Source organism: Harpegnathos saltator, unplaced genomic scaffold (assembly GCF_003227715.2).
Source record: "Harpegnathos saltator strain DR-91 unplaced genomic scaffold, Hsal_v8.6 scaffold283, whole genome shotgun sequence".
In the NCBI taxonomy this organism is placed as follows: domain Eukaryota; kingdom Metazoa; phylum Arthropoda; class Insecta; order Hymenoptera; family Formicidae; genus Harpegnathos; species Harpegnathos saltator.
The window spans coordinates 685,914-712,092 of record NW_020230076.1 but is presented as its reverse complement, the minus strand read 5'-3'; the positions used below and the strand labels follow the sequence as shown (position 1 = coordinate 712,092).

Here is a 26,179-nt window from a genome sequence, read left to right as displayed (position 1 = left end):
TAGGCGCCGAGGGGCAACGATCTTGAGAGGAAATTCACCAATGTGTAATTTTATGACTGATATCGGGACCTCTTTCTCTCTTGAAATTATTTCATACGTGAGATTTTTCCCTTTCTGGAATCGAGCACGCGCGGCGTGCTTCCTTTCTTTTCTGCGCAAAGTTGCGACTAAAAGTTCCCATCACGTGTGCGCGCGGGGCGTACGGCGATGACAATGATAGGTGTAATGGCGAGGAATATTATGTTCCCGTGTCAAACAACAAGAATTGCACGCTATCGCGAGCATGCAGCCGGGGACATTTGTCGATAAATCAAATCGCAGGGTCACGTTCGACTTTCGGTGGCGCCCGGCGGCGTCGTGACGCACGACACTCGCCGCGTGGCCTATTTCCTACGAACGATTTTCCGCGAATTGTCTCCATTGTGTCGAATTATCGACTCGGATGAAGATGGGTGATCCACCACGAAGACGGTTCATCCGAGTCGCTTAGCGGACCCCCCGCGACGGCGGGGGGTTTAGAGGCAGCGAGAAAGGCACTTGCGAGAGAGGGCTACGGAGGCGATGGAGAAACGTCGCGTTGTGGAAGGAAAAAGTGCGAGATTTTAGGATGTCGTTGTTGACGTTCTGGAAAGCGAACGCACGATACATTTTTTAAGCGACCCACAGCCAGCTCGAGCTTCGCCTCGAGCCGGCGTTCTCGGACGCGGCCGAATAAACGCGTGAGAAGGGTTTGAAGAGGGACGAGACATGAGGGAGCACAAGCCGCGCTGTTGTGCCACGCCGTACCGAAGTGTAGAACCTGGAAACACGTTGTCCAGGGATTGAGGCGAGAGACGGCGGCAATGGTAGTGGTTGGTGGCGGTGGTCCTCGAGAGGTCGTTCTCGACGGTGAATGAACGGTCCTCGAAGCGAAGCGTGTTTGCGCGACGACCATGTTTCGTGCGTGGCGAAGAAACATCGAGCAATTAAGGCTCTTCTTCTTCCGATCGACAGCCACTCGTACATTTGTGTCTCTCTCGACCCTCTCCGCGCTCATCACGCTCGTGGAATTCTTCGTGTCTCCGGAGCGCCTTCTCCGGGCATTTCACGTTTACGATCGACTCGATCGCCGACAGTTAGTGGCTGAACTCAGTCCCGGCCGTGTCTTTTCCTCCCTTCGTGTTGCAACCGCGCGACTGCGACGTAGAAGACGCAGGAACGTTCTCCGGTCGCGCTATCGACTGCTTTTCGTGTGCTGCTCCCTTCTGCCCGTTCGCTTCTCCAGACGAGAACGGAGACATTTCGCCGAGCTCACTCGTCGCCGGCGATTTTACGAGCAACTTTTTATTTGTTTCCTTCTCTCTCCCTTTCATCTTATGTTCCTTCGTGCTCCTCTCAGAGAATCACCCGGGCGTTCCAAGAGGAATAAAGTCGCAGCGTGTCGCGTCGCGTTGCGACTTTGACCTGTTGAGCTAGAAACGCGTTTCCACCGGCGAGTTATCACCACGGCTACCCTCGTCATAGAATCCGCCTTATTACGACGTCGGCACACCGCCGCGATACGGCACGCCGACTCGTTATAATCCGATTTCATTGTTGTCGTCGTCGTCATCGTCGCCGTGACCGTCGCGTCGCATCGTAGCAGTTCGTACAAGCGAGATTAAAGTCGCCGACGTGGCCGTCGCGTCGCGTCACGAGAAGGATGCCGGGGAAATTGAGGACATAAAGGGACGTCAGCGAGGGGCGATTTTTAATTCATTCGCGACTTGGGGCACTGCCTGGACACCCGTTACACGTTCCCGTTATGCTCGCGTTAATGCCGGCCACTCAGCGTTTATGATGGGAAAGATGAGCCGTTTAACTAACCCTCTCGTGATCCTTCCATTATGCATTCACACGTCGACGATTTAAATGACTTTCCTAAATCAATATTTTTCCTCATTTTAGAAAGTTAGAAAAGGGAGAGAGTGTGTGTGTGTGTGTGTGTGTGTGTGTGTGATTGTTCAATACCGTTTCCGTGAGCGCCCCGTTTTATATTTCCATCCTTCTTCTCCACGTGTTCTTTAATTCCTCCTTTATATCTCTGCCGAACGTTGATTCGATAAATGCGTGTACTGCGCGACTGTAGAAACTGGATTTGTCGCGTTTTATCATTTTCCGCGATATTTAATTACACTTTCCATCGTACTGTAAATTTGTCCGCGCGAGATAAATTAATCAAATCAATTATCCGCTAATAAGCCGTAATGCGCGAGGTGTTTTTAATTATCCGTCTTGTATCGATTTACACGCTCAGATAGAAATATCTGCCGCTCGTTTGAACTCCGAACGAGAAAAAGAGAAAAAGACAGAGGTAGAGGCGGAAAAGTGGATGGAGGATGGGAGGATTAAGGATGGGGCGTCTCTGAAATATCCATCTTCCTTAACCCGGTAAGAAGCGCGTTTTCCGATCAGTTAAGCCCGACTAAACCTCAGCGACGTTCCTAAGAGAGCCTCGGAACGGGAACTAGGGAAAGAGGTAGGGGGAAAAAAGACGGGGAAAAGCAGCGGCGAAACCGTGAGAGTTGGGAAGGTGAGGTTGGGAAGAGGGAAAGGGTGAAACTCTTTCTCTCTCTCTCTCTCTCTCTCTCTCTTTCTCTCTTTCTCGACTGCGTTCAACTAGATAGAGCCGTGATTGAAAACTCCGCCCGCGGCGGCACACGAGCTTCGATTTAAGTGTACACACACGCGAAGCGAGGTATATATCCGACGCGTTCTTCGACTTCCGACCGCTGCATATGAAATAATGTGAGCGGCCGGGATTGCGAGCTCGGTCGGGAATTCAATAAATCTCTTCTTCTTCTTCTTCTTCTTCCTCTCTCTTGCTCGCCTGCTCGTTCGCTGCGCGACGAAAAACGGTCGGACGAAAGTTTGCCCGCCCGCTCGGCCGACCGGCTGACCACGCTCGTCTTTTTCTACTCGAGCAGCTCGCATGAGTTAATTCTCTCCGTGCCTCCATGGAGGCACTCTCCGTGGAAGAAGAACGTAACACGGTTCGCGGGCTTTGTACAGGACAATTGATACTATCTCGTTAATTGCGTGTGCGCGCCGAGGGTGCGGAGTATCTGATCTGTAACAGCATACGTCGTTCCTGCCGGCGGACGGTATCTGCCAAAACTTTGGTCGCGCAGTTTCTCAGACGAAAACGGTCCCACTAACGTCGCGATAAATATTAACAGGGCGCGCGAGCGCGTGCGTCAAACGTTGGCGATGTTTAAACTTAACATGCCGCATTATAACGACGGAGTCAGAGAGAGAGAGAGAGAGAGGGAGAGAGGGATAGCACGCGCAGCGGGATTATTTCTCTAGATATTAGATGATCCTAGCGTACCTCACGTGCTTCTTATTTATGAGACCATTTATATCCTCTCGCTTCCGTGGGTTATATATTTATGGCAAGTGGGGCATTAAGTCCTCGGCTCGTTTTATCCGATGACTCACGCGGGATTCATCCTTTTTGTTCCAGGTTAAGCTCGACAAGAGTCACAGCGGCAAGCCTTCCCGAGTCATTCATATCAGAAACATACCTAACGATGTGTCAGAGCAAGAGATCATCCATCTGGGCGTACCCTTCGGCCGCGTCACCAATGTCCTCGTTCTCAAAGGCAAAAATCAGGTATGTGTCTATCTCTCACGATGCGATCGAGTCGTATTTACCGAAAATCATTCAACTGCGATTGCTATTTCCGAAGCGATTGCTATACATTATGAAAAATATCGTTGCGGTTCGAGAGACTCGACCCTGGTATATTTGTTATCGGCGGGTCTTTGATCTCGGGGGGGTTCTTTGTCCTCGCGTGACGCGACGCAACGTAACGTTTACGTGTTTTTGTTTACGTTGCGACGTTGCTCAGTTCTCATCGCCGGAGAGTACTATGACGTGTACTCCAACGAGAGTAAGAGAGAGAGAGAGAGAGAGGATTTGTGCCGCATGAGTGACGCACTTCGCGACCGCGACGACGCGCATGGCCGGGCGTGCAATAGCGGAGACAATCGAATCGTCGATACGCGGTCGAATCGAGTCGACGATCGCCCGTTTAAGCATTATTATCCCATTATTACCCGCGCGCTCTGTTTCGCTCCGCGCCGTGACAAAGGCGACCGTGCTCTCCCCGATGGAAACGCAATCGTCCCGACATCGTCATCCTCCTCGCTCAACCCCGGCCAACCATCGGCCAACCACTCGGCAGCTCTCCAGGCTTTCTCTCGACGCTCGTTCGTGACGCTACACGCATCGCGGCGCTATTATTTCGTACGAGGGCCGGTTTATCGAGTTCCAGTTTCGGTTTAGCGAGCAACGTTTTCTATCGACCGCTGCTCTCGGCTCCCGTTCTCGCGCAATACGCTGGATGTGGCGTTCGCGATCGCGCTCCCCCAGTCTCTCTTTTCCTCGCTCGCGCCGGGCGTTTGCGAGAGCGACCTTCTCGCACGCGATTTTCCCTCGATTCGGGGATTCCCATCATCGTGTCCGGGTGCACTGCTTGACGTTAATACATTTTCTGTCCGTGAGTACTCGCTCGCGGGAATACGCGAATTGCAAATAAATATTTCCCCGGGCGCGCGTATCCTCTCTCGAGTCTTCTCGCAGAAAGAGAGAATGGAGAGAAATGGTTTGTTTGTTGCGAGAAGCACACTCTCTCTCTCTCTCTCTCTCTCTCTCTCTCTTTTTGTACTTCAACTGTTATCGTATCGTTACTTGGCGTCGTTACGACACGTTTTGATACATATCACTCCCCCCACTGCCGGTTGTTGGATTCCAAAGCGGCAGAATGACAAATACGGAGCGATCCTCCCGGCTAACTATCGCGACGCTACGATCCGGCTCTGCGATGCTAAAACCGTAAACCATCTGCGATCTCTCCCGGACTCTCCCAACGGACTCGATTACGCGCAAACGGAATTACGTTTACGCGGCCGCTCGTCCGCCCGCGTCGTTCCGGCCTGCGTGATCAAAATATCAATTCGCTCCGGCGACATTAATTCCGTGCTCGCACGTGCGACCAGCGCTCGTCAGAGGAGGTTAACGTCGCTTCATAAAGCTGTGGGTTTTGCGATGTCCTGTGGATGCCTCGTACCCCGGTAACGATGATTATTCAGATAACAACGCTTGCCCAACGCTCTCTCTCTCTCTCTCTCTCGCGGCATCGTCGCCCGTGTGCGACGTCAGCGCGATATTGCAATTCACGTAAGTGGTCCGGTAAAGGCGCGCTCGGATAATTCGTATCTGCCATTGGCGCTCTTACGTTGATTGACGCAAAAATTGCGGACGCGCGTGCATATCGCCGCTAATAAGTACCGCGATGCGCGTCTTGTTGCGTTATTATACCGGGTCGCCGTGCTTCAAATGGTCGACCTTTGTGCGACGTGAGCGCAAAAATGGACCGACAGTCGGCGGCTACATTAGTTCAGATTGCGAACAATGCGTATCGCCTCCGGGCGCGCGCGCGCGGCAAGTTCTCGTGTTCGCTCTGTGCTCGAAGCGCGCGCGCCAGGAAAGCTCGGATTCGCCATTTTCGAAACTCGCGAGCGCGATTCGCTGCTCTTTGTAATAATGTAATAATGCACTTGAGAGTACGACAGGAAATTCGTCGTTTCAGCGACGTTTTTGCGACGTCCGCTGAAAACGCGCAAATTGAACATTTTGAGCGGGGGAGATTTTAACGAGGATCGAGAATAAGATCTGCTAGATGGAAAACGCGGCGACGAGAACGTATCGGGCGGGATTCGATCGATTTCGATCGGTTTTTGTTTAACCGGCGAGCGATCGCATCGATAATATATTTCGTTAGCTTCACGCAACGGACGCTTTATTTGCGGGCGGGCCGCGATCGATGACTCGCTTCAATTTCCGCTGTCTCGCTGTCGCGCGAAAATGAGTTCCATCGCGGGTTACACCGAAGCCTTTTTCCCCGTTTCGCGCCGGCTCATCGAGCTCGCGCGAAATTTTTCCACGATGCGACACGGCGAATCAATGACGAATCGTCTGAAAATGGCCGTAGAGTGCGGTCGCAAACGAGCGTGCGAGCGAGCGAGCGAGCGAGCGGATGGGACGCGACGATGTGATTTGAGCGCGGACAGCGCACACACAGAGGGGTTTCGAAGGGGATTAAATTGGAACACCGAGTATTCATCATAGCTTACCGGGCAGGGAATATTTGAATAACTTGTAAATCCTCCGAATGCGTATTTGATGGCGCGCTTTGGTCTCGAATCCTTCTCCCTCCTTCCATTTCCCGGCTTTATTCGCGATCTCTCTTCCGCGACCACCCAATACCCTCTTTGCCAATTTGCTCCAAAGCCTCGTTGTAACCCGCCGCGTCGTTTTGGCCCAAAGGTTGGCTCATTACGTCGATAAACGATTGCTTCAAAGTACTCGATCGGGCCGAGTTTATTAATGAAACGCAACACTCGAAATTCGTCAAATACAAAACGTTCCACATTTTACACGCGAGGGCCAGCAGACGCGTAATCAGGAGAATCCTTCGCTCGAAGCGAAATCGCGCTCCACTCCGATGAATAAATGCTATTGCGAGATCCCGTCGTGTGCCATCACGCTCGTCGTTTCGATCATTTCGAGAAATTTGAATCCTTTGGGTATAAAATCAGTGATACACACAGAACGTACGAACCTTTCATCATCCGCATGTCGCTTCAAAGCGCATTGCCTAATCAGCGTGGTTAATTGCAAGCGTGCGCTTTGCGCGAGCATACGCTATAGGCGGAGCATCCTATTTGGTGGAATCCATTAAATGACTGTGCCATAAACGGCGTACATGAAACTCCTTCAAAGGGATGTTTACTCGTCGTCATTACATCACGCGAATCTTGCGGGGTAATTCTCTCCCCCCCCCCCCCCTCCGGAGAATATCCCTGCTTGGCCAAGCGGCCGAGAAAAATTCGACGGCCATTTCGACGTCGAAAATGGGAGAAAGGAAAGCAGAGACTTAAGAATTCAGTTTTGATTGAACACTCGTTGGCGATACGTGAAACTTTCGACATTGACCCTGCAAATTCTGTCGAACTTGAAGGACCTCGAACTGGAGAACCTCGATGTTATAACATTCTATGAACTGTTCTTTTCTGATCGTCACGAAAGATTTTACCTAGCAACACGGCTCTGAGCGAGATAGACCGCTGTATCTCGAGGTTCTTCGTTGACGCTTCAAGTCCGACGGTACTTGCTAGATTGATGCGGGACTGAAATCGCAGCTCGAGTACGACGTCGCCGCGACGTCGTACGACTCCCGCAAAGTTTCCCGCGTACTTGATTTCGTGCTGCATACTTGTTCGGGAAAGCATTGCATCGTGGTAAGTTTAGTTGCTACGTCATAATTCCACTCCGATGCCTAACAAGCCAGCGAGCCAGGCTCAACTACGCTCTCCTAATCGCGTATCCTTCGCAAGGTATCATCTCGTGCAAGACGCGGCGCTGCGCGCGCGCGCTCTCGGTGAGCGCCGCCAAATGCGTATGTAATTTGCGCGAGAGGGTAAATCTCTTCATCTGGCTCAATGCGGCGAACCGGTGCATCGATGCATTACTTTAATCCCTTGCCGGTATAAACGGCGGCCCGGGCCGGCCCGACTCTCGCATTATCATACCTGTTGTGCGCCACCATATTAGAGACCGCCGCGCCCATATGTGCGTGCGCCGGTCGGAGGTGTGGGGTGCGCACGCGAGCATTAAACGCACTCGCGTAATCTCGTTCGGGCGCGTCGATGAAGCCTCGGCGATTCGGCCGAAAGCCAGTCACAGGCCAGGTAATTTTGCCGCGAATCCGCGCGAAAGAGAACGACGATTTAATCGACCAGCGCGAGGTCGTCCCTCGAGATCGCGGACGCCGGCGATCTCCGTCGGTTCGCGCGATCGTTGAGAGCCTCGTTTCTTCATCCCTATTGCGCGAAAGTTATTTTTTATTTCGTCGGAATCGCGCGCCCCGACGAGAGGAGCGCGGAGCGATAGCGTGATTTACGAACACAATATAATCAGAAGTCGCAATCGTAATGATTAGGAAGTTATAGATAACAGTTGGAGTCATTAGCTAAGTTAAGGACGCTTTCTCGGTTGAAATTACGGCACATCGTAGCGGAAGCGGTGCCAAGTGCTGTATGTACTTGCTGTATATATGTGTGTGTGTGTGTGTATTTCGCAAATGCAATTTCCAAACCACCGGCGGCAACGGCGGCGGTGGCGGTGGCCTTAGCCGTTCAGGAATCGCGATTCTCCTTCTCCATCCGTTTTCAACGGCGCGTCCGCCCGCGGCGGCCAAGACAATCCAAGTAACTCGATCAGGTGGGGAAACTCGCGTTATTATCGTATACCTGGGCTTAAGCTTCCCAATTACGTGCAAATAGGCAGTGCGCTACGGCGAGGACGACGACGACGACGAGGACAATGATGAGAAGGACGAAACTCGCGTGCATTATGGCACGCCAGTAGTAAATCGAGTTTGACGATGAATCGCCGCACCGGACCGGGCTGACCCCCGCGGCCACTTTCTCCGTGTTTGCTTTGATTCGAAGTTTCCGGTTAAGTTGGTTAGCGGAACGGGCTCTTTGTTCGATACTGCAAACTACCCTCGTTCCCGCCCGCGGATTTTCCGCTCTGTTCGACGCGTAAACATGCGCGGCGACTTCTACGCCCCCCCCTCCCCCCCCCCGCCGAAGTTGGACCGCCGACATGATTTTTCGCGACGCTCGCTGGGTTCGGTGAAACAAATCTCGATTATCATCGTCGAATAACAAAACACGACGACGATAATCTCGCGCGTCCTGGCGAAGGGATGTCGAGCGGTTTTGGTCGAGCTGAGAAAGAGAAAAACGAAATACACTCCAAGTGGTGTTACGCGATACGAGACGCGTACGATAAATTACGCGCGACGAGAATCAACAGCAAGAAGGCACTCCCCTGTCCGTTCTTAATAAATATAGCGCGTAGCTGCGGGGATACGCTTAATCGCGGATCGTCGGGAATCAATCTAGTTCATCTCGTCGGTCAACATCGAGCGAGCTGCGCACTATCGCCAGTTCCGCCCGCAGCTTTTTCCACCTTGTTGACGCGTCGTTAGGTCGAGCAATCACGATCGAAGGGTCATCGCAAGCGCTTCGACTCCGAGCGCGAACATTCGTCAGTGAGAGATGCGCGCGTACATACGTCGACTTTGATTTTTCCATGCGGGCTTTCTCGCCGTTTTAATTAACGAGCGTGCAGTCCGGTTCGTCCTTAGGGGCCGCGCCCCTCTCTCTCTCTCTCTCTCTCTCTCTCTCTCTCTCTCTCTCTCTTTCTCTCCCTCTCTCTCGCTCTCTCTTTCTCTTTTTTTTTCCTTTCTTTTTTTCTCTGCACCTCGGTGCAGGGAGCGGCGCTCGGCGAAAAATAGTAGAGAAAAAGGGACTAGTCTATCGATCAACAACTGTGCCGGCATTAGAAATGCATTTCTGCCCGCGCTTTGTTTAATCCTCGCGCGTTGTCGGCGAGTCTTTCATTCGCCGTCGCTGTTTACTCGGCCGCCACCGCCCTTAGGCGGCCTCCGACTTTCGCGCCCGCGGTGTTCGGTCTACAAAAGGGACGGTCCTGGCTATAGGGTATCCAAATACGAGCGTTTGCGTTTGTTATACCGGAACCTCCTAGGATTTCAGTAACGCGCGCGCATTTCCTTTTAATCCTCGACGGACACGCTGGCGAACGCGGTTCTCGACGGGCTACCTCTCCTCGTCCGAATTTCCCCAACTTGACTGTCCGAACTTGGTTCCGTTGTATTCCTGCGTGGAATGCAGACTTTTGCAACATCTAAAATCGCTGCAGACGTCGACATAGGCAGTCGCTTCCCTGTATGCGTTAGAAAGGCTGTGAGAAAAAACGCTGGGCGGTATTTAACGTTTCCGATATTCGAGTGCACCAGCGAGTCATGTCGTCGAGTATCCGTATCTCGAGAGCCCCGGCCGAGTCCCTGTTTGTCTTTCATCTCGAGCCTCGTTTCTTGCGCGAGAAAAATATCCGCGAGGTTCCCGCGGAAACCGCTTTTCAGTGGCCGTCAAGTAGCCGCAACCTCTCGTACGTAATTTAATTAAGAAGCGACGGGAACGCGGGGGGGAAACTGCACTTTTACGTACGCTCGTAGACTCGTTCTTTCTCCTCTCCCCCTCACTATTTCTCTCTCTCTCTCTCTCCCTCTCCCTCTCCCTCTCTCTCTCCTTTCCTCGTATGATAAACGCGACTTTTCAATTTTTGACTAATTAACTCGCCGACCGAGCAGTGTAGCATTGAAAGGTGACGCGCTATGCGAAAGAGAACGACTGAGAGTTGCGCGCACGTTCGGGATGAGCCGTTGGTTGACGTGCGGGGGCGGTTAGAAAAGCGCCGCAAAGGGCGGAATGTCGCGAACGCGATAACGCCGCGGGCGGGCAAACGTAATAACTGGCGACGATATTAATATTTTAAATTCAATTTAAATTCAATTAAAGTTAGATCTCCCGCGGTACTAGTAGCAGTCGTCGCCCATTGCCGGCGGAAGCGGAGATCACACGATGGCAGGAAGGGTGGAGAGAAAGAGAGAGAGAGAGAGAGAGAGAGAGAGAGAGAGAGAGAGAGAGAGAGAGAGAGGGCAAAAGAAGAGAAAGTCGCTTCGGTTTTACTTTGTGCACGGGCGGACACACTCGTTCCCTAATTATTACGCCGCGTTCGTTTCCCCGGGCTTTCCGTTTCCGCGATTACTTCTTTTTTCCTCGGCGCGCAAGTCCAATTAACGACACTTCCTCACCGTTCGCTCGTCGATTAGTCAACGCCGATTCTTTTGTACGCGCCACGTAGCGGCATCGGCGGAGAGAGAAAGAGAGAGAGAGAGAGAGAGAGAGAGAGAGAGAGAGAGAGAACGACGCGATGTGGTAACGCGTGAAATAGCTTCGCTCTCCACAAGCGAAGCTTTCGTGAAACGTCAAATTTGAAATGCCACTTTCGGACCGACTCGCAAACGCGAACGGCGAAGCTTGTTATCTGAAACGCAAACGACGAGATCTTGCCGCGAGCATAGCCGAGCGCTTCTCGTACGCGGGAGCCCTCCCTCCTTGTCGGCCGGATCGAAACTCGCCATGTAGAGACGAACTCGAATTCGCGATGCCGGTCGCGTTACGCGACACGCGTGTTTATTTAGATTGAAATGAAATTTCCATTATGCAAATGTGCGCGGATGCATGAGAGAAAGAGAGAGAGAGGGGGGGAGCGAGAGAGAGGGGGAGGGAGGGGAGAGAGAGAGAGAGAGAGAGAGAGAGAGAGAGAGAGAGAGAGAGAGAGAGAGAGAGAGAGAGAGAGAGAGAGTGCGTGGCCGTTCGCGAGGCTCGGCTATTGATTCACTTGGTGGCGTCGCGTGCAACGCACCCGTTTATCTAAACATAACCCGTCGTCTCTCCTCGAGACTCGACCCACTTTTTACAGCCGGCCGACGACATTTTGATACGCTCGCTTTTTGCACGTGACGAATCTCGTTTTCTTCTTCCTGTCTCGGTAATAAATAATAATCTCCTCCATCCTGTCGGATGATGAGGTCCGCGTGTCATTTGCTGCTTTAAAGATATATTCCGGGAAATTGGGAAAACGCATAACGTACACGCGTACGACGGCGAAGGAAAGAAAGAGGGTGCGAGAGAGAGAGAGAGAGAGAGAGAGAGAGAGAGAGAGAGAGAGAGAGAGAGAGAGCGCAAAGAGAGCGAAGAGGGAACGCGTAGCTTCTTAAATTCGAGTAATTTAATTCATTTCAATGCTTAGCTAAAATGTACATCTGACGGATGTACTCGGCATGTTTCCGTATAAAAGGGCGGAACGGTGAAAAGAGGAAAAGAGAAATATCTCGCCGGGAAGACTCGAGGGCGCGGCTCGTCGTCCCTATTTTGCAAGCATGCGTACACCTCGCGGCATTTTACGGGCTAAGAGGAGAAGCTGAAGTAACGGCACGATGTCATAAGGCTCGGAGGCAAGAGGGCGGAAGGAAAAAAGGCTCAGCTCGCGCCGAGCACGGGAAAGCGCGGCAGCGACAACGATTTCCATCCGTCCGCGTCTCTTTCGCTATCGCGTGGAATTATTCGCGTCCGCAGCCCCGTTATTTCTCCCCTCCCTCTCGTTGTCGTTTCGACAAATCGTCCGCGAATTCGACTCGGCGACGCAACGCGACGCGACGCGTGTGCCGCGAGCTTCGCCCCGGGATCTTGCTCGAATTTTGCTCGCTCGTATTCGCCCGGTGTGAAAAATCGCCGCCGATTGGCTCGCCTGTCGACGGGAGCGATTTCCATTAGGCGAGTTATTAACACATCGTTAGCGTATCGCGCGAAAGTACTTTTGCGGATTAAACGCGGCTTTCGCCGTGTCTCGGTCTCTCGTACGGATTTACGGTCCTGGTTGATAATTGGCCGAATACCTTTCGCGGCTGCGATCGAAGTCCCGTTTAATCTCGTGATTTCATTAACGATCGTGCATTTTAATTCGTCACCGCCACCGCCGCCGCCGCCGCCGCCGCCGCCGATTGCCATTTTTCCCGAACATCCAATTTGTGCGAAACGTTAATCTCGTTTTCTCGTTAATACGTCTCACGGCGTCCTCGTCTCTCCGGCGAGTTACGGGCGAGATAGAAATTCATCCGGCGTACGTGTGCAGCATCCTTTAAAGTTTACGACGGCCGGCGGACATATGTTGAGCCACGATGAGGGAAAAGCTCGTCCTAGCCGGTCACAAGCACGTCGACAGACGGCGACTGCAGTAATAGCGTGACGAGATAACCGCTCCGCGACTCTTCCTCTCCGTCTCCCTCTCTCTCTCTCTCTCTCTCTCTCTCTCTCTCTCTCTCTCTCTCTCTCTCTCTTTCTCTCTCTCTCTCTCTCTCTTTTTACGCGCTGCAAGCTGCAATTTGCGAGACCACGAGGCCGAGTTTCTTTAGCGGACGACCCCCCGATGTCGCCTTAATTATCCATCAGCGAGATAATAACGCGTCGCGCGGTGGCGTCGCGCCAGTGTATGATAATGCGCGACACAGGCAAATGTTTTAATTGCACGAAAAAGAGCGCGTGTACACTCGGAAGACCATGAGGAACGTCGTTAGTCACGGTCTTCGATTACGTCGCGGCGTCACGCCGGAGATTATTTCGAAGAGGCGAGCGGATATTCGGCGAGCTTTCGCTTTTCGCCAGCTCGGTCAGCGGCTTTAACACGGCTTTAACGGCGAAGCCACGCTTACACCCCGCCCATGTTAACGTTATTATTCTCTATTTAACGATTGCGCAGGAACGTTGCGACGAACGAGATATCCCAACTGTCTCTTCTTTCTTGCTTTCTTTTTTTCCCCTTTTCTCTCTTTTTTATGAAGGCGTATTTCGTTCGCGATTAAGCCCGCACGCGTGCGCGAGTCTCCGTCAGAAACCTCGTTTCGGACGAACGGCCTTGGCTGCCGAAGTGCTGCGCGAAATTTTCTTTGAGTGAGGGAACTCCTTCAGACTCCGTGGTCTATTTCGCGATTTCGGCCGGCCGATTCGGCCGAAAGTCGTGAAACTCGGACCGCTCGGAAAACTTTGGCCGTCGCTGTGAAAATGCGCGGCGGTACGTTTAAAGAGGGAGAAAGAGAGAGAGAGAGAGAGGGAGAGTGGTCACGTCTCGAAACGGGTTAAAGACTTTTACGACCGGCCCCTGGAAACACGTTTCGTACCGTGCCATACTTGTACCATACCATAGCGTTCCGTTCCGTTCGGTGGAAGGCGCAGTCAGCTAGGCAGGCAGGCTCGGGTTCTCGGTTCGCTTCGGACGCCTCGCGAGACGGCCTCTCTCCGTGACGGAATTGCGACGAGAGCACTCTTGCGTTCTTTTATGCCCGTAAATGACATAAAAAAGGGGCAGATATTCGACCAAGGCGTGCACACCTTTTAGACGCAGGAAATTCGCGCCGCCGCGGCGACAATCCGCCGTCGTTGATATCCGTTAACAAAATCGTCATCGTGCAATGTGCCCTCGCATGGTTTCGGCGCGTATCAATTCCACGAGTGGAAACAGTCTGGAGAATCAGTGCGAGGGTACGCCTTCGTGTCGTGCCATCCCCCCCCCTCTCTTTCTCTCCGCCGGAATATTATTCGGTAATTATATCTACAGTTAGCGCACGAAATTGTATGTAGCGATGCGTATTGGGGTAATTACCGTGGAAACCGGGCGCTATTGTGCGGTCGGCATCGCCGGCTCTCGCGCTCGTATCTAGAGCGTATGGCGAAAATATGAGCGGCGGACGTTGAAAAATATTCGTCGTAACTATGTTGTCGTGGTAAATAGTGGAGTGAAATAAGAAAAAATAACGCGGAAATATGACGCGATGCATCTCCGGTGGGATACGACTGCGGAAACTTGAGTTTCGAAATTTTCAAACTGAGCAAATTTGTTGGCCGGTGCTCGCGCGAGCCGCCGCGCATGAGGAAGCACCTCCGAGACTTAGGGAAATTAATTACTCGGGATGAAATTAATGACCGACTAGGAAAAAATTGGCCCGAAATTGCCACGCGAGCGGCGAGAGCCTGAATTTATTCGGCTAATTAGAAACTTCTTCGCCGATCTTCTCGGTCTCTATTCTTCCCCCCCCCTCCCCCCCCTCCCGACGATTTGTTCTGTGTACCTCGAACGTTGAGTCGAGTCGGGAGAACCGAGAGACCCGAGCTCTACCTTCGGTCTATTCCGCGAGGTGTATGCTTAGTACTTCCGCAGCGAGATACACGGACGAGCCTCTCACGTTTCTCGAGTCATCTCGCGAAACGCTATCCTCACTCTCGTCGATCGTTTTCGGGCCGGCGGATGGACGTAAAGCAGGCAGGGGAGACTGCCGGAATAGACGGAGAATAATTCGATTTTTCGCGATACCGCGCCGTCTTCTTTGCGGTTTCCCGCGCTTGCAGAGACGGCGTGGCGGCTGAAATAGAAGAAGCACCGCCGCGACACTCTATCCGACGACGCGATACGATCGATCCGCTCGGACGCGCGCGCAAGGCCGATTAATAAATTGCTTCCGTTCAATTATAGGCCGTGATAAATCGAGCCGTCTACAGGTAGTCGCCTGGCTCGTCAGCGAGGAAATTGAGCGACGACCTCCCACGTTCTCCTCCTCCTCCTCCTCCTCCTCCGCTCTCTCTCTCTCTCTCTCTCTCTCTCTCTCTCTCTCTCTCTCTCTCTCTTTCTCTCTCTCTCTCTCTCTCGTTCTCTCTCTCTCTCTTTCTCTCTCTGTTTCTACCTCTATCTATCTCTCGTTGCCTCTCGATCACGCGCGTATACCTGCTGACATGACACATACGCGCGCGCGCGCACACACCACACACACACACACACACACACACACGCGCGCGCGCGCGCGCGTACGCGCAAACACACACAGGCGAATCTACACCCTCGCAAAGTTGGGAGGGAAAATTGAAAAGTTAGTCCCGTCGAGATTGACTCCTCTCCCGATCTCGACGTGGACCACTCGTGCATGTTTCCACGGGAGTTAAATCGTAGTAGGAAGCTCCGCTCGGCGCCGCCGGAATCGGCTTTTTTGCGTTAGTCGTAATAATGCGGTTATCCGGATTCGATAGTGTCGCGCGTGTGGCGTCACGAGTAAAGCTCGTGAAGCTCGTGAAGCTCGTGAAGCTCTTCGCGGGCCTTCGCCTTCGTTCTCTTTCGCTCGCGCCCGTTCCCGCACGCGTGCACGCCGTTCAACGTTGACGTTGAAATGACGCGTAGAATGTTCATTTCGCGTCGAGATGTTGTTGTTGCGAGTGGCAAATCATATCGATCACGTGCAGCGGCACTAACAGCAACGCCGGCGGCAGTTACCGGTTCATAAAGAGAGAGAGAGAGAGAGAGAGAGAGAGAGAGAGAGAGAGAGAGAGAGAGAGAGAGAGAGAGAGAGAGATTGAGAGAGAGAGAGAGAGAGAGAGAGAGAGAGAAAGCTAGCGGGTGAGCGAGTAAAAAGAAACGAAAATGTAATTTTGCGAGTGCGTCGCGAGTTCATATCGCAAGCTTCTTTTTTATCTTGCACTCTTTTTTACTCTTTCGCGAAGCGAGCCTACACGCGCGAGCGAGCAGCAGCGGCGGCACGCGCGCGGCGCGGAGCGGCGCGCCGACGAGAGAGAGAGAGAGAGAGAGAGAGAGAGAGAGCGTCGTACGGTCGAACGAACGACAAATTCGTCGTCTCGACATCGTGGAAGGTAACTCGGTTAAGCGACAGGATCAATGCTGGGGTTATACCCGGCCCCGGTCTTAAGCGAGTTACTTTAATCCAATCGCAAACAGGATAGGATCCGATTAACCCATGTTAGCCGGCTATTTGCAGCAGCGATCCCGATGGATGCGCCGAGCCGAGAGCCGGAGTTCTCGCGCCGTCTTTGGTCTACATTTTTCTTTCGCGTTTCAGCGGCGTGGCCGCTTTAATATCGCCAGTTGGAGCGAGACTGATGTATCGCCGATATGTGCTGCTCGATAGCGACTGTGACTCGATAACATCGCGTAAATCAAATCCGATCGCGAAGCCGTAGACTTCACTCGAGCAGATGCGGCTGACGAGTCCAATAATGCGTAAGCCACCGAATTCTAAATCGCAAGATCCGCGTTTCTTCCCGTCTCTACCCCTTTTCCGTCGAGAGACGTCGATATAGTCGCGCACGTGTACAGTGTCGGCCGCGTATTCCACACGTAGAACGCTCACTTGCTCGTAATTCGATCGTTTTGTTCAAGCTATTAGATCCCATAAATCGTATTATCTGATAACACAGCGCCGCTTAAAGCTTCCCGCGTTGTAATGCAATTTTACACGCTTTGTCCGCCGATGAGAAGCAGGATATCGCGCAGGAATGTAACGCACACGTCATTCCTCGTTCTCCGCGATCACCGCATATTTTCCGCGTTGCGAGGAGAGAGAGAGAAAGAGAGCGGGGGGAAGGCGGTCGAACGGAGGAGAAAAAAACGACACAGGACCGAGCTGTGCTTTATTGTACCGACATGGCGGATACTATACGGCGGATCATTAGCACCATTAGTGCAACGTGCATTCGGGATCAAACGCTCCGCTACGGGGGTTGCTTCGTTCCATCAATAACGACCTCCTATTGTTCGCGTCCGTTCTCTGCTCTCTCCCATTCTGACCGAACGAGACTCGTAAAAGCGAAAAGGGAGGGAAAACGCGAGATTTTCCACGGCGCATCGGTGAGCGCGTATGAAACAACGAGGGAGAGGGAGAGAGAGAGAGAGAAGAGAAAGGGCGAGAGAGAGAGAGAGAGAGAAGAGAAAGGGCGAGAGACAGAGAGAAAGAGGAATTCGACGAAACGCTATGGACAGGTTAGCGTTCGCCGGACATGGAACGTGGCGCGAAAATTGATACGATAATGGTAACGCGGTATTTGCGGCGTTATATCGCGATAATTATGCGTAAAGCAGCAGGCCACGGGGCAAAATAGAGGCAAAGAGGTAAAAACGCGGGAGCGCGATTTTTAACCGACGCTCGCGCTACGCGCACGCATGCACGCGCGTGAGCACGCGTAAACGCGCTCGTCGACGGCATTTTCCGCACGTCGCTCTCAAAACAGAAGCGCGTGTGTGCACACGCAAAAATGCACACGACTGGCGTCGAACACCGCCGCTCATCGGCGGTGCAGCCGCGTCAACGCGCGCTCGTGTATGACGCGCGGACTCTTGGCGCGCCTCTCGTCGCTCGACATCCCGCTCGGATCCGCGCGGATTGAGATCTCTGGAGAATCCAGAGCCGTGCAAGATTCTAATCCGAGGAGCAACGCGCGCGCGGCTGCTCTTCGGAGCGAATGATGAGTCGCGACGAGTCGCTCGATTCAGCGACTTTCCCCGACGTGCGAGATATTTTTCGCTCGTCGGAGCTCGTTTCGCTCGCGGCGAACACGGCCGCGTTCCTCCTTCACCTTTCGCGCCTTCCCGACAGCTGCCGTGTGATCTTTATATTTGAATTTTTAATTGGCATTTCCTTTCGTTTATCTTTTCCCCTGCTTTTCCGTGTTCCCTTCCTCCTCGTGTATCGTTAGAATTGCAAAGGTGTCGACGCTAATTTGTCGCTAGGACGAGCGTAGGATAAAATTGCATTTTATGCAGCACACACCGGGATTTACGATCCCCGCCGGCCGAAGTGGAAATAGAGTAGAGTTGGAAGTGCCAGGTCCCCGATATTCTCGATGATTATTCGCCTTGGTGTACACTCGGCACCGGCAATTGTTAGAACAGGCCGACGCGTGTGCGCGATAAAAATGCGGAATTGTTCCCGCCGGTTATTAATTACGGCGGTGTGTTCGCCAGGGGTTCTTTGCGGTTTGCGTTTTTCCGGTGCATTAGGGGCTGTCCCGGATAAATCTCTCTCTCTCTCTCTCTCTCTCTCCCTCTCTCTCTCTCTCTCTCTCTCTCTCTCTCTCTCTCTCTTCCTCTCTCTCTTCGCGCACACATATACACATATGTATCTCTCTTCATCCTCGCGATAATAATGAAACGTCTGAATAGCCGACGGATTACAGATGCACCGGTCGAATAATTGCTCTCGCTCGCATTCGCGAGTTGCGTCGAAATTTTCGATTCATTAGTGGCCTCTCCCTCTCTCTTCTCTCTCTCTCCTCTCTCCTCTCTCTCCCCCCCCTTTCTCCTTCTCTCTTTTCCACCCGCGCACTCGCGCGCTTTATATGCATATATACGCGACGATGGGAAAGCTGCAGCTGATCGAAGGGAAATAACCGGGTACGCTTTTCGTGGCTACGTTGGTTTGCTACGCGTTAAGCCGCCCGCATTAAACACACGGCAAATTCGAAAACGCGCGGACGGCCCCGCGAAATTCGCCGAAATACAAACGCGCGCGCGTGCATGCACGCATCCGTCACAGGCCGGCGTTATTAAACGGCTTTGCAGATGGTACGGTACGGTGCGACACATGCATGTGTGTGTGTTTTTTCTATATGTCGCCGCTATCCCACGGGAGAAAAACATTTTCTGCCGAGGATACGTATACCGCTAACGGATAACGGTTGCTTTATGCCGCTTTAAAAATGCACCGGGTATCCTCGCGGCCTGTTCGACGCGATTCTGCCCGCTGCCGCTTGCAGAACGTTTCGGGATTTTAAATCGCGCGCCTGTGCGCTTTCATCCTTCCTCTCTTGGGGACCGGGGGCATTACTCGTCGATGTTAACGCATCGGTAATCTCACTGGTGCGCGGTTCAGTGGTGTCTCTGCAAGATCTCGCCAACGCGCGATAAAATATATCGGGGAATATGTGCGCTTTGCGGCGTTTACGTCGCGCTCCCGTCATTAATCTCGCATGGAAGAAATTGCTGCAAATTGCCGCGACGCAATACGGCTGGCCGACGGCTGGCATAATTCGGCGGAGATTAATGGGGAAGGACGACGACGTCGTAAGTTCCCATTAGAGTGACCCTAATCCCCCGAAAATGTCGTGCGTGTTTGACTGGCCCAAGACATGCCATTTACGGTCTTCCCTTTCTCCCTCACCCTCGACTCTCTCGCCGCCCGCTCGAGGGTGCCTCGAGTGATTTGCGTCGCATCCGTCGCAGAAATCTTGTTTTTTCGACCGGTCCTCGTCGAGTCTCGGGCAGCCTCGGACTTTACAGTCCTCGTTCGCTAATGACGACGAAACCACCCCGCGCCTTTCCCTCTCCTCTCCGCCCCTGCGGCGCCCTCGAATCCCCGACGGACGCTTTACGAATCTGACCAACCCCTGGGAGCCGGGGGCAGCCCTCGTCTTTACGGGCCAAGTTTTTAATCGCTCAGCCTTCAGATCCGCCCGCGGCCGCACTTAACTATCGTTTCACCCGGGAAGGGTAAGAGGGTGGTGAGCGAAGTGAGCCGGCTTTCCGCGACGAAAGGAAATATTATGTCGTTTGACTTTTTTTTTTTCTTTCCTTTTTTTTTAATACGTCCTTTTACGGCCGGTCCTTCCGCACTTTTTACGTCACTCGAGATCGCGGGCGGTTATTCGAGTCCTTGCCGTATAAACCGGTCCTTCCTCAAATTTATTCGCCTCTCTCTCTCTCTCTCTCTCTCTCTCTCTCTCTCTCTCTCTCTCTCTCTCTCTTTCTTTCTCTCGGCGCGGTTAGGATATCTTCCTCCGCGTATGATCTCTGTTTCTTCGCGAAGGAAAGTTTATACGGCGGAAAGGTCGGGCGATCCGCACACATCCGTGTGCAGTTTGCAGAGAAGAGCAGAGGAAATGGAAAATTTACGTAATATATGATACAATACAATATAATAAATGATATATAATGAACGGCTTCGATAATTAATGGAAATGTTGCGGAAAAGGATTGTAATGAATAAATTTCCAATCAGAGCCGAAGGATGAATATCCATGCTGCGGAGAGGAAAAATAGATTACGGGATTATTATCGCGCGCGTATTGGAAATATTAATTATTATCGTTATAATGGAATATTAATTCTTGTTATGTTCGTTGGGCTAGAAAAAAAGTACCGCGATAATGGATAAAGGAAAAGAGCTGTTTAAACGGCGCTCTATCATGCGGGCGTGCGCGAGATATCTAGGGCGATATAGGGCGAACATAGCTGACGGAATATATTGTAAAATTGGAGCCCGAATGAAAATTGAAGTAAAAAATAAGGGGGGCGATATTCTCAACCCCAATAGCCCAATAGCCCAATGCTATGATATCGGCATAAAAGTGGCGTGCAGAAGTGATCGCTTGGAAACGGGAAAAGTCACGCGCACTGCCACGAACGAAAGCGTCCCTTAAACGTCTCCAGCCATTTCCGGCGAAGAAATGATCGGTCTCGTATCGAACAATGCGAGCGATCCGACCGGGACGCGGAGGGAGCGACATCGGGACTAAACGCGCGCGCGAGAGTGAAAAACCTGTACGCGACTAGTTCCTTCCGCGAATAGCCGAGGTGACGAGATACGCGAGGTCGGGAGTGGAATTGTAGTGTGCGAAGTGAAGGACAGGTAACGAGACGGGGTAGATTCTTCCGATGCGAAGCGGGGTGAGAGAAAGTCGGAGACCAGTCGGTGGCGAGCCAATGAGAATTGAAGCCACAGAAAAGCCTTTGGGGGAACCTCGATTGGTGACCCTTTCGTCTCTCTCTCTCTCTCTCTCTGGGTCCGCTTTTCCCGTCGGCATCTCCCTGCATTTCGCGACCTCTTGCCGTCTCTCTTTTGCCATCGACGGAGTCATAGAAGTCGAGCAAAGCTGATCCTGCTACCCGAGTTCCTACTTCTCGCCCTCCTGCCTGCGTGTCATTCGACTCGCCCTCTAATATCCTCGGGTGCTGTCATTTTTACTTCCGTCCTCCTCCTCCTCCTCTTCCTCCTCCTCCTTCATCTGCGCCTCTTCATCCCTTCGACCGCCGCTGACCAGAGATTGGCACGAACAGAAGGGATGAAACGCGCTCTCGCAGGTTCGATTTTCGAGCGGTTTCCGCTTTTTCCTCCTACGTCTCGCGTTCTCGCTTGTAACGTAGGAACTAATTATCGGCATTTAGGCTTGTGATTTCGGCCAAACGCTGTCATTATCATTCATTTAGTTCACGTTCAAACCGCGGGCGATTAAACTACGAAGGCGAACTACGTCGCGCGGGATTCAAGTTACGTCAAGCTCCCTGAGAGACACAAGGCAGGCTCCGGTGACCCGATTAATTAATCAACAACCGTTGTCGGGCTTTAAGGTCGAATCAAGCTGTACGGAAGGGTCGCGAGAAATGTTATAGCACTCGGGCATTATTTCATCTCTCCGACGTCTTCTTCTTTCGCCCCGGCTTTGTACCGCCGCCAGCCACGCAAATAAACAACGGATCGCGTCCACTCGCCATTAAGCTCGCATCTCCTCATTCTCCCTCAACCCGACGACGAACTTTTCGCGCTATACTTTTTTACAGGCCGGCAGATAAGCAAATAGTCTTACGACTGCCGTGACGTTGTTTGGAAGTGTTATTCCTCCAGGGCGAGACTCTATCCTGCTGTTGTTATTAGCTAATGGTATCCGCTGAAGTTACGCGGAAATTCGAAAACAGCGAGCGTAGAAGCGTCAGCGGAGAGCAGTAGCGACGGTAAATTTATTTACGTAGGATCCGATACGACTCTCTTAAAAATCGTTAACGAACTTGTCTTTCGTTACTATACCGGCGAGGGGAAGAGGCCGAGGGGTAACATTTTCTTAGAGACACCCGAGTGAAGCACACGTAGATGTTGGCTACATGCGCGTGACGCATTGTTCAAAATAATCGCTCTTTCGAGAGAATGCTTCAACTAACAGAGATCAGAGGAAGCGTCTTTTTAGAAGAGATTTTTCTATCACTCGGGGCGACGCGCGACTTTTACGATATCTCTCTCCGACGAGAAAAAACGAGCTGTTAATCAGATCGCAGGTCATCATTAATCGCGCTTTACTCTCGGCCTTTTGGAGAATTTTCGCTCGATAGTATTTCATTGAGCGATTCGACACGGCGAAGTACGCGCGGCTCCCCCCCCCCCCATCGGCCCACCCATTCCGTCCGCCTCTTTTCTCATTTACGCTCTTTCCGCTCTCCCCACGGGGGATTACCAAACTCCGTTCGGTAGGTCGAGCTACTGCCGCCTATTCCCGAGCTCTTTCCGGTCGTCACGTAATCGTAAAACTCGCCTGATTTATCGTAATTGTCGGCGGCCTCGCGAATCCTTGAGGCACCGGCGGGGAATTCGGAGGCGAGTCGGTTTCCGCTTGGCGAGACGTCGCGGAGGAGTTTGGCGTCGCCGCGGAGGGGCGAAGCGACACGACGGTCTCTTGTCCTCGCGTGGGAAATTTTCGGGCTCGCGCGCTCTTTCACGGAGAATCGCGACCCCTACGGTCTATCTGACGGTGTGATCTCTCCTTTCCGCCGGATCTCGGTTCACCGCAAACGACCAGATTACACGGCGTAGCCGTAGAGTCGGCGCTGCATTTCACCGCGCTGCGCGTATTTTATTCCCGCTCGCCGTGAATTCCGTGATATGACGCGATATTGCGTGCGCCATCGTTCGTGCGCGCACGCGAGCCGATTTCGCCGCGTAGTGCGCGCGCCCGCCTCGTCGCCGGAGTACCGTGCTTTAATTCGAACCGCCGTAATCCGCTTTGCTCGTCCCGGGGACGCTTATTAATTTTTAGACGAAATCGGATCGGCGTGCCGCGCCGATCGGCCGCGATCGAATTCGGCCCGGGAGAGAAATGCAGGAACGCGGACGAACGAGAGAGGCGAGAGAGAGAGAGAGAGAGAGAGAGAGAGACGAAATCGGTGTATATTGGTACAATGAGCGGCGATATGCGGTGGATTTGCGAAATGGAGGATCGCTCGCATTCTCCTCCCCATCCCGCTCGGCTCCGCTTCATTTTTTTTTCCGTCGCTCGCCAAAGTCAGCCGTTATGCGAAATTTTGTGTACCGCTGGCTGACGTTTATTCCACGGCCGCCGTGGTGCTTTTGTTCGCGCTGCGCGCCCTCGGCAAAAGGCAAAGGCTAATCGAGAGAAGAAAAGGTATTGCTCCACTCGATCTCGTCGAGGAATACGTCAGGTTTTGTAAAAGGAAATAAACGGCGTCGAGAGCCTGGCGCGGGTCGCGATGTCGCTCCTTTTTTCTCCTCCCTTTTTTTACACAGCATCTTCTCATTGTTGTCACCGATAACTCGATCTTCGTAGGGGGGCTCTCTCTTCGAACATCGATCTTCGCGAACGAGAAAGCGCGCGCGTGCGCGCACAAAAGTCGGATGCGCGCACATGTGAACGTGTGTGCGCCTTTTTACCGTTTTTAAGCTGTACATTAACGTGAGATGCTGCGTCGTTTATCACGCGGCCCGGAACTGACCCTCCGTGAGAGCCATGAGAACCTCGAGTATAATAGTCGGAGATTAATTTTTCAAAGCTCCTTCATCCCCCGTCGCCATCGCCCGCACACGGTGGTGCGCCCTTGCTACCCACCCCCGACGTCGTCGTCGTCGTCGTCGTCATCGTCATCGTTGTCGTCGTCGTTTCCGACGTCCGTCGAAAGTTCGATCATCGCGATTACCTTTTTACAACGAGAACTATGTGTGCGCTCTCTCTCTCTCTCTCTCTCTCTCTCTCTTTCTCTCGCGGTACTTTTAAGCTCTGTCACGTATAACGGCGTCCGGTCGCGATTCGGGCCGGCCTCAATGCGCCGATTTCAATTTTGCGGGATAAAAACGCGGCTTCGTTGAATGAGGGAACGAGCCCCTTACGTTGCCTTTATACGTCGCTTCGGAAATACGTATAGAATGTCCCTCGGTTCTCGCTTTCAATATCTCGCCGATTCGGCGGAGCGGCGCGCGCGGCCGCCAGGCCGAGGCGACGCGCCGTGTGTATCGGCAGCGAGCCCCTGAGTTTTAATACGGGGAAATGTAGCATCGTCACGGAAGGAACATATATCTCGGGCACGGGCGCGATAAAACGAGCAGAATTGAAGTCGCGCTGTCATCGTCGAAATGAACTCTCCGACGCTGCTTTTTTACGCGGATTCCGGGCCGCGCCTATTAATGGTCGCGCGCGCGCTCGCTCGCTCGCTCGCTCGTTTTCGCGCCCGTACAAAATCGGAAGAATGGATGTGATTGCGGATAATCGATTTCCCCCGACATCATTAGGGAAGAAGCGGCGGTCGCGTTCGAGACGCGCCTTCACGCAGCCGGCGTGTCGTGTCGCGAGCGTTGCGCGTCGGGAGAAATTAATGTCGCGTGTTAAAAGGCGACGCGTACGAGAAGGATCGTCGTCGGGGTGTATTCGCAAATCTTCCGTCTCCGGCGCGCACAATAAGCGCATCGTTTATTCTGATTAAGGTAGACGTTAATTGATGGTGATCCGCGCGAGCGCTCGTTCGAAAGCCGATTTCTTTGTGCCGTTAGCGCCGTTTCTCGCGGACTTGTTGTAGCGACAGCGCGCTATAGATAATTTCACTTAGGCGGGAGGGAGGGCGGGAGAGACAGGGCGAGCCCCACTCAGCAGAATGTAATTAACCGTCCGCGGCGCATAATCTTTCTTCTTAATAACTCCTTTGCGCGCAGCAGACATATTCTGCCGGGAAGGAAGGAAGGAAGGAAGGAAAGGAGGAGGGAAGCGAGAGGGCAAAGTACGCGGCCCTGATGCCGTGCGGCGGTGTAATGAGCGGGGAAACATTTCCGAAATCCCGGCCTTTCAGCCGCGAGCCGTTTGATTTATACGAAATCGCGGAAATCCGCGCTATCGCGTAGCACACCGCGCGTCCGCCGCATTCGCTGTCGGGGAGGGGGGGGGCTGAGGGGTGAAACGCGAGCGGTAGGGGCTAACGATTTCCAGCCGGGAAATATTGATATACGCAGGACGCATATTTTTATGGGGTCCCATAAAAATCGGTCGCGCGGCGGCCGCGCGTCGAAAGAATCGTAAAAATATCACGCACACGCGCTACCGTGCATTCTTTACTTAGCCGTGCATTCCCGCGACCTCGACGAACCTATAAGCCGTAAACAATAGTTACGCCCGGTATATAAGGCGCGTCAAATTATCAAGATATATATTCCTGAGCTACCAACGGCGCGCGCGGCTCCTCCGGCTCGAGGGGGGCGGGCGGCAGGGCATGGGAGAGCGAGGTGAGGAGCGGTGCGGTGCGGTGAGGCGCGGTGAGGTGAGAAGGATGAAGCGGGAGGAAGCCTTCGCGGGGGCGGACGGCTCGCTCGGGTGGTTGGAAAATCGACAGAAGGAAACTGCGAGAGAGGGTAGTGATGGTGGTGGTAGTGGTGGTGGTGGTGGTGGTGGTGGTGGTGGTGGTGGTGGTGTGGTGCGCCTCGCGCAGACAACCAACGGCCCCATTGCACCCTAGGGTCTGTATTAATGATATAATATTTCTTTGATTCACCGGAGCGGCGTACCTCCCTTAACAACCACCCCCGTGAGCCGCCCTTACCTGCGCATCGCTCCCTCCCTCTCTTTCCATCTCTTTCTTTCGCGCTTTCTCCTTGTGCTCCCTCTCGCACTTTCTCTCTCTCTCTCTCTCTCTCTCTCTCTCTCTCTCTCTCTCTCTCTCTCTCTCTCTCTCTCTCTCTTCTATCTCGAGCAGTCGGCGGATGGAAGGAGACAGTGGACGAGTTCAAACGTAGTTTCAGCCGGAGGAAAACCCGTTTCACGTCCCTTATAGCGGAGATAAATTACATTC

General features: G+C 52.9%; 1 protein-coding gene across 13 annotated transcripts in view; it reads left to right on the top strand.

The window, feature by feature from the left end:
- The window catches only part of heph (polypyrimidine tract-binding protein 1 heph), a 420,294-nt gene that overhangs the window by 331,084 nt on the left and 63,031 nt on the right, over positions 1-26,179 (top strand). For all 13 annotated transcript variants that reach the window (XM_025299499.1, XM_025299497.1, XM_025299496.1 and 10 more), the window contains one exon: positions 3,485-3,634. In XM_025299499.1, coding sequence (XP_025155284.1) covers positions 3,485-3,634 — 150 coding nt within the window. The remainder of the gene's footprint in view (positions 1-3,484; positions 3,635-26,179) is intronic.